General features: G+C 42.5%; 1 protein-coding gene across 2 annotated transcripts; it reads left to right on the forward strand.

Moving 5' to 3' along the window:
* Positions 1-1,550: 1,550 nt before the first annotated feature.
* On the forward strand, positions 1,551-7,782 carry LOC308459734 (small acidic protein). 2 transcript variants are annotated; one of them, XM_080975338.1, is made up of 5 exons: positions 1,551-1,775; positions 4,081-4,183; positions 5,215-5,275; positions 5,935-6,044; positions 7,246-7,782. In XM_080975338.1, coding segments are annotated over exons 1-5 (480 nt in total). In that variant the 5' UTR covers positions 1,551-1,773; the 3' UTR covers positions 7,450-7,782. The 2 variants fall into 2 exon arrangements, with proteins under 2 accessions (XP_080831464.1, XP_080831463.1); XM_080975337.1 differs by having other exon boundaries at positions 1,553-1,775; positions 4,100-4,183.
* Positions 7,783-8,271: the final 489 nt, after the last annotated feature.

Here is an 8,271-nt window from a genome sequence, read left to right on the forward strand (position 1 = left end):
GTACTCTGGCTTGAAAATAAATCTAAAATGTAACAATCCACATTCTGTTGCATTTTGAGTTAAAATGCTTTCCTACTACGATTGACAGAATTGATATGATTGCTTGGTAATAACTACAATTCCGTAAGCTACACTGATGTTATGCCATTACTGCCTGAGCTACAGCGGAAAAAATGGAGACTTTTTATCTGCTCCAACAATGTATATAAACTTTCTCCTTCCTTCAGTGTTCACTCAGATGGGACAGCGTGAGAAACCTGTGGCCCTCCATGTTGCTGGACATCTCTGACCTTTGGCCATGCTGGCTGGGGCTGATGGAGGGCTACGGGTTCCATAACAATAATTGAAAGTTATATTAAGTCTGACTACTTGATTTCTTTTTCAAAGACAGCTCTGAGAAAGATAAGAGTTTACAAAGTGAATTTCTCAATCTTTTTAGTGGCTTAATTGTAGCCTGTTTGATTTTACCGTTGTTAGCCGCTCTGAGCCCGGCTTCGGCTGGGGAGGGTGGGATATAAATAAAATTTTATTATTATTTATTATTTACTTGCTGCTTTTGTTTTATCTGCTAGTTCTTTTCCTGTCTTCAGAATGTTACTATATTTATAATTTTTCTTGTTATTTTCACTGTATTTGTACCCTCCCCTAATTTTATTAGTCACCTTGAACTTTTTGGAAAAGGCGGAATACTGTACAGTATTAATACTTTAAATAAGAAGCAAGTCCTTCCCACTTCCCAGCAGCAAGCCGCATCTCCTGGGCCATGCTGTATTCTGGTCCTGGGCTCACCCCAGAACCTTTTACAGCTATTATTTCAGCAACAGGCAGTCCTTAATACTTTTGCACAAAATTGGTAAGACTGGACCACACAAAAATCAAGCCATGCCGTTTCAAAATATGCCACGGAAATTAACGGGATTTACTGCCACATCAAGCGTTCAGGACTGATTTTGAGATAATGTTCCGTGGAAGCCTCTGCATGTTTACTCAAAAGTAACCCCCACTGTGTTCAATGGCGCTTACTAACAAAGGTAAATGTGCACAGGACTGCTGCCTTACATTTTCTCAATAGGGAATCCTAGCCTAACCCATAAAATTTGTGGCAGAGGAGAATGTTATCAGTTGAATCCGTGCTCAGTAAACTACCCTCTTTTTTGATGGGGAGGGAGAGAGGAGGAGAGCAAAATGCAAAAGGAAACATCCTCAACACCGGAGGAAGCTTGAATGAGGGGGGGAAACACAGAATCTACAGACGCGACCAACCACCGATCAAATTGTTTCCTTTCCCCGCCCATCTCGCCGACAGCCAATCACCAGCGAGGGGAGGAGCGAGCGAGCGAGCGAGCGAGAGAGCGAGAGAGAGAGAGAGAGAGCGCGCAGATATGTCGCAGAGGCTTGTGGGATTTGGAGTTCCTTTCCGAGAGTTCCCATAGCATAGCAGCAAGTGGTTAGAAGGATAAAAACTACAACTCCCAAGAAGGGAAAAGTTGAGAGGGAAAGCCAGACGGGGAGGGAGAAAGAAAGACCCGCCGCCTGACCTAAGCGGGAGTTCTTTCTCTGCCTCGCGCGCTTGCGCCGTGGGAAGCCCTGCGAGGAGGCGGAGGCGGAGGAATAGGAAGCCGCGATTGGGGCCGCCGAAGCTCGGGCTGCGAGCGAGCAGGGCCGGGAAGTGGCCCTCGGGGCGGGCTGCTGATCGGGGCGGCTGCAAGATGAGCGCCGCCAGGGAGTCCCAGCCTGAGCGCGGCCACGGAGTGAAGCGAGCGGCCTCCCCCGATGTGAATAAGGGCGGCTGGGGGAGGAAGTGGGGTTGGGAAGCGGGGGGAGGGGAGGCGGCGGGGGGAGGGGGAAGGGGCTTCTTCCTGTCCCGCCGCTCATCTGCGGGGCCCTTGCTCGCTCCTTGCCCCGAGGAGAGTTGCAAAGTGGGCCGGGAGGTCAGGATCCTTTCGTCCAGCTGTGGCCCCTTTCGCCGCGCATTTTGCCACGCGGCGATGTCTCCTGTGCCCCAAGTGCGGGGAAGTTCTCCTCGCGGCTTGGCAGAGAGAAGGGACACTGTGACTGACCTGCTCGGTGGCCCTTGTTCCCGCAAGCCCCGTCCCCCCTTTCTCCATGTTGGGCTTGTGTATATTGTAGTCCCCCGCCTTAGTTTTTGGGGAATGGCATGTCCTAAGCAACCCCAAGCGAAAGGCGCGCTTTCATAGACGTTTAGGCCCTGGTTTGGCATGCAGAAAAGCTGTAACACGTGTAGCAGCCTCGTCTGGAGGGGGGGAGGCGTGCATCGGGCCTGTGTGTGTTATTCACGTGTGAATATTTAACTAAATATTTAATGTCAAGCGATCTAGGGGAAATAGCTAGAGAACTTTATTGCACACGCAGGTGTGCCAACCGTACTTTTTAAAGGGCGCCTATAAAATCAAAGCGACCCTAAAGTCCCTTGGTTCTCTGTGTTTGTGTACATCAGTTGTGGATCCTGTCCCAGCTACTGCTCAGAAGTGGGTAGAGCAACCAAAATAAAGTAAAATGTGTATCTGAGCACTAAGAATGATGTTAGGTAGGAAATGTAGGAATGATTGGAATGCTAACCTTCCGTCCACATAAACATGGCCAAGGTGTGGTGGTGAAATGAGACCCAACTAAATCATATGTGAAACAACTTTGAATGTCCCTGATTGAGTTAGCAAAGTTCCATGGGGACAACAAAATACAACATTGTATGCTCACATATGCTATAAAACATTACCTATATAACATAAACCTGTGAAAACAGAAAGTTCCCCAATGCCAAAAAGTGAGTTGAAAGCAAGAACAATGCTTTATATTATAATCATCCAAGCCACTTGTGTGGGAATTGATGGGAGTACAAAAAAGTATTGATATCTAAAGCCTACAGGGAGTTAAATAGCTTAATAAAATTCACAACAAATGTATCTGCAGACATGAAAGGGGACATGGGATTTACTGGGATACCACCTGCAAGGCACTTCTATTAGCCAAATAGCTGCCTTTATTTCTGAGTTCATTATGGAGGACTTGATTAATGATAGGATAAAAGCAGGACAGTCAAATTCAATGCAACATAATATATATATTTACAGATTACTTTTGTAGACCCTCCCTCTCAAAAAGCTTGCATCCCCAGGCTTGGAATGTCTTCTGGAGGACTGCCACAATTGTTATCCTTTTCAACTGTTTCAGCAGCTTCACAGTGGATACGACACCAGCAGCATTCATATTTTGGCCATTAGAGTCCACAGCTGCTTCTCCCTGCTGCTGATGGTCGACGTACATATATATATATATATATATATATATATATATGCAGCACTTGTACATCATTGTGGGCAACTTTTGATTAATTCTATGATGTCTGAAGCAGCTTTTAATTCTATGGTTCACTTTTCTCAAAAGAGAATTTTGGTAGAGAGGGTGATAGCTTGCTTCCATTTGCTGGTGTGTTTGGCTATGCTATAAGTGCTGCAGCCTCATATGGTAGGTTTCTGAAGGAGCTGATCACATCCAAACAGTGACAAGGTGGAAAATAGGCATATTCTTTCAGTTAATTGAAATTGTGTTATTGATCCCTGATAATCCCAGTAACCAGTAAACTGCAATGATTAATTCACCCCACTTTTCAGATTGTCAACATGTATTTTCACATAGTGCCAGCTACTACTTAACTGGGCTTTCCTGGAAATCATGCTTACTTTACAGGTGGTTAAATAAGCTTTGCATTTTTAGCCTCCTTTTTTAAAAAAAGTCTTCCTGATCTTGTTTAAACGCAGCTATAAATTTTCCACTTCCCTTGAAAGGAGCTGGGCATTTCCACAGCCTCCACAACCTGCTTCTAGGGCTGTAGTTTGCTACTAGCCATTAATAGGTGCCTTCAAGAAGCTGTTGCCGTGTGGGTAGTAGCTTTGCTGATTGGGGTTTAACGATCCCCATTAACAGTGTGTGACTCTGAACTTGAATGATCATGGCTGTACCCTTAAAACAAAAGCTGTACATTATGTTCAGAATGTATGATAAAGTAATTGAAAATGTATGCATGCAATCGACTTATCTTTCTTTTTAACGTGACCACAGGCCACCTTCTGTCTTGCAGCTTGGATCTAGCAGCTGGGAGGCAGCAGACCTGGGTAATGAAGAAAGAAAGCAAAAGTTCTTGAGACTTATGGGTGCTGCAAAGGTGAGGCTTTATCTTCCATCTAAACAGTTCATTGAGCCACAGAGGAAACTTGTATAGAAGAACCTTCTAAACTTATTCTTTCACTGATCATGCTTGGTTTACTTCACTGATTTTGATAAGCATACAAGGGGTGACAATCCATTCATCTTGATGTTATTGTAAGGCATGCATTATCTATAGCTGCTCTCTGAAAGGAAAAAAATAGTTGAGCTGTGGCACTCTCATGTATTGGGAATAATGCTGTTGAATTTTATTATTGTTTAAACAAGCAAGTTACTATGTTTCAGTGAACATAGGGGAACAAATATTTTGCTAGTATGATTGTTAACTGATACTCTGAAGGATGAACAGAATAAATCTTAATGCAGCAGCCAGTCAAGATTACAGCTGAATAGTTTTTCAAGTAAGATGCTTGAGACAACATGGGGAGAGTGCTGTTTCACTCTGGTCCTGCTTGTGGTCCTGCTGGATGGGCCTTTAGTCTCATCCAGCAGAGCTCGTTATGTTATTAGGTAACTGGGCTCTGTAGAGGTAGGCTGATACAGCAGTTTCACAGCAAACATCCAAGTGCTTCATAGAAGAAAGAATGGAAGCTAATGTCATCAAGAAGAAAAATGTGGTTTATGATACTTGTACTCCTCATATAGTATGAAACTGGTTCTATGTTGGACTTCCATATTTGAATCTCTGATTATTTTTATTTTTGCTTTTATTCTTGATTTCCTCCATAATTACTTACAGCATCTGGTTGTTTCATTTTATCAGTTTGGACATATGAAATCTGCATGCTAGAACATTGATATTAAACAAACAAAAAGCTGATTTTTAAAATATGATGAAGTTAATGCTGGGCATTAACAGAATGTAACTCTCTGAAAGCTGGCACAATAATTTTATGATACTTACAAATAATGTCTATGGCAAGGTGACCCATGGAGCATAAAAACTTGCAAAGTGCTGCAGAACTCATTGTTGTGATTTGCTTCAAGAGACAGCAATTGTTCTCAAATAATAGCTTTATTTTCTTTTAGAAAGAGCATACTGGCCGCCTTGTTATTGGAGACCACAGATCAACTTCTCATTTTAGAACAGGTCAGTCTAAATTAAGTGGAAGTAAATTTATGTATCTTTTAATGAAGTGTGACTGTTTTCAGGAAGTCCCTTTTTTTGGCTGAATAGCAGCTTTCTCAAGGCTACTCACTAAGCTTCATAAAGGTAGGAGTTGAACTCAAAACCATCTCTCAGGCCACTAAAACCACACTGGCTCTTTGGCAAGCTGAATGAGAGCAGGAGCACCCCACAATGTGCAACCCATTGGCCTAAGGCATACATTGTCTCTTACTTACTGGACACAGGCATGCCATGAACAAATCATGCTTTACCAACAAATGTCTGGAGCTTGTGCTTCTGGATAATGTTTTTGTCTTGCCATCAAATAAGCTTCATGGATTAAATTAATTAGCTGTGCTGTTTTGGCTCACTTGAGATTTCATTAGTAATTTTCAATTGGGATTACGCATCTTCTGCCATTGGTGGGAGCAAAGCTTTCCCTAGGACAATTGCTTTCAAGGCTTTTGAAGCTGTTCTGTCCCTTTGTTTTAGCACATGTCTGTAATGAAGCACTAGCAAGGCATGGTGATTCGCATGAAGTATTCTGACTCTAAAAGGCCTTATGCTCCTGCTTTTGTGTTGTAATTAGATGTTTGTTTGTTAGTTTGACTGGATGGTAACCAACGTGTATGAACATATAGGGGAAGAAGACAAGAAGATGAATGATGAGCTAGAAACTCAGTTCCAGCAAAGCATGGATAGCACCATGTCAGGAAGGAACCGGCGGCATTGTGGACTCGGCTTCAGTGAGGTAATCATGTTTAACTTGAAATAGTGACTCAAGAAGTTGTGTTTCTCTAGAAGCCAAACACACAGACAACACAACAGAAGCACAGTTTTGTACAATGCATGCTGCTTAAGTATGTCAAACTGTCGCATGGCACATACACAAGCCTATCCATTCCTCAGGCCACACTTTACAACTGCTGTATTTTAGCAGTGGGCCAGTGTAGTCAGCTGCTGCAGTCTGTAAACTTTGCCCACTGGAATTGTAGGAGTTCTTGGAGGTCCAGAGGGCTGGAGGTTTTCCCACATTCACGAAGAGGCATTATAATTTAGCATCACCACAGCATTCCCTTGCTTCTGCCTTGAATTCATAAGAAGATACAGCTTAGAGCAGGGATGGCTAACTCAAATCAAGCCCACAAAACTACTTTATTTGACCTTTGGAGCTGTGCCAAATTCTTACCTTCTTGTGGTAAAAAGGTTTCGCCCAAAGTTTTACTCGCAAGGCAGGAGGGAATGGTTTTCAACATTTTGCCACACTTTCTTTTGGTTTTGTTTGTAATGTCTTCGCCATGCCAAAATGCACATTTTCCCATTTGCTCTGGCGCTCTTGCCTGTTCCATAACTTCATCGTGAAGCTTGATTGATCACTATTTAGTTAGGTTACGCAGCAAAACATTGCATGTGTTAAGTCTGGTGGTTTCCAAAATGCAGAAGTTGGCCATCCCTAGCTTAGAGCAAATGCCTGATTTTGCATGGCTATGGGCTTATCTCTGGTGAAACGAGGCTGTAACCCTCTACCTGCTTACATGGGATTCTGAGTGCGTGTATATTGCGCTGTCGCGTACTTCAAAATTTTGCTATATGAAGGGGCCTCAACATGGCTGCTTTGTTTCCTTAATGATACATCCATCATTTTATTTGTATGCTGCCTTTCCATAGTTTGAACCCTGCTCAAGGTGGCTTACAACGAATAGAAATGCTGTTCATCAGCCTCAGCTTTTGTAGCTGGAGTCAAATCAGGGCCCACACCTCCCAGGCCAGGTGGGAAAGGCCTGTAAGGTCTTCCAGGACTCAGCCAAGATGCAAAACTCATTAAGATGATTTTACATGGGTTTTGTACATGGGCTTTGTTTGTTACGTTGAAACATCCATTTTTCAGTATGACTTTTAAAAAAAGGGACGGGAAGTTTTTGCATTTTCTGTAATCTGAATTTTTCTTTTAGTTTGAAGAAGACAAGGGAGATCCAGAGGATACAAGAGACTCTCTGGAGCCAGAAAGCTCAGAGGACTCGGAAAGTGATTCTGAGTCTGAGCAAGAAGAGGCTGCAGAATCTACTGAAAAGCACAGCGATGCTGAAGATCCTCAAGCTAAGAAAAATTCAAAAAGCAACTATAAAATGATGTTTGTTAAATCCAGTGGTACATAACTACAGATCAAATCTGCCTTTAAGCAAAGTAAGCCTTATGGTTACAGTGCAAAGTATTGGACTGCCTACAGCACAGACCTTTCTATTATGGTTTGAATAAGGCCCTTTTAGAGAGAGAATAGTGTTTGCTTTTCCATCGCCATGAAACTATTTTTATCAGCATGACTGTATCCATTTTGTTTTGTAAAGTATGAAAATAAAATTGGGCTGGTTGTGGGGAGGGTGCAAGTTAGTTCTCGATCCCCTTTTACATAATAATTCTGTCCCCCCTCCTATTCCATGATGGCTATCAAACCTTTCTTAAGCTTGTTAAAATGATTTATCGAAATGATACTTGATGTCTTTAAGTGTGGTTTATTTTTTAAAGCAGCACACTGGGTTTTGAATGATATAATTATTAAAAAGTGAGAATTGGAGCTCCTTTGTCTTGCTGGCATCCCAAAAGGGAACAGTATTTTAGGATGTGCCCAGCCCTGGCTTTTAGTGTGGTGGACTTCTAATATCAGAGTTGTGCATGTGTGTGAAAGAGAGAGAAAGGGATGCATGTATGAGAGAGAAACTGATTAGCCAAAGGAAGTTTGGATAAAGAATTAACAGACAAAATGTTCAGTGAGGGGAGTAACCTTAACATACACATTTGTAAGTTAACTGTGTTGTATCTGTGTATACATTATTGATCTTTAAAGCTTCACTGGCAGAAACCCTGAAAAGGTTAAGGAGACTTTAACAGAGTGGGTTGAAAGGAGAATAGGTACCTGAATGTGAAAAGTTTCAGTACTCCAGTACAAACAACCTGCCTCAATTTTCTCTTAAGTACATTAA

The sequence above is a fragment of the Podarcis pityusensis genome, assembly GCF_964106645.2.
Source record: "Podarcis pityusensis genome assembly, chromosome: 1".
NCBI lineage: Eukaryota > Metazoa > Chordata > Lepidosauria > Squamata > Lacertidae > Podarcis > Podarcis pityusensis.

Bases quoted from the DNA above. Each gene is read 5' to 3' on its own strand.
- LOC308459734 (XM_080975337.1), top strand. From the start codon at position 1,710: ATGAGCGCCGCCAGGGAGTCCCAGCCTGAGCGCGGCCACGGAGTGAAG. The intron at 1,776-4,099 runs GTGAATAAGGGC...TCTGTCTTGCAG, and splicing joins AGCGAGCGGCCTCCCCCGAT to CTTGGATCTAGCAGCTGGGA. The intron at 4,184-5,214 runs GTGAGGCTTTAT...ATTTTCTTTTAG, and splicing joins GACTTATGGGTGCTGCAAAG to AAAGAGCATACTGGCCGCCT.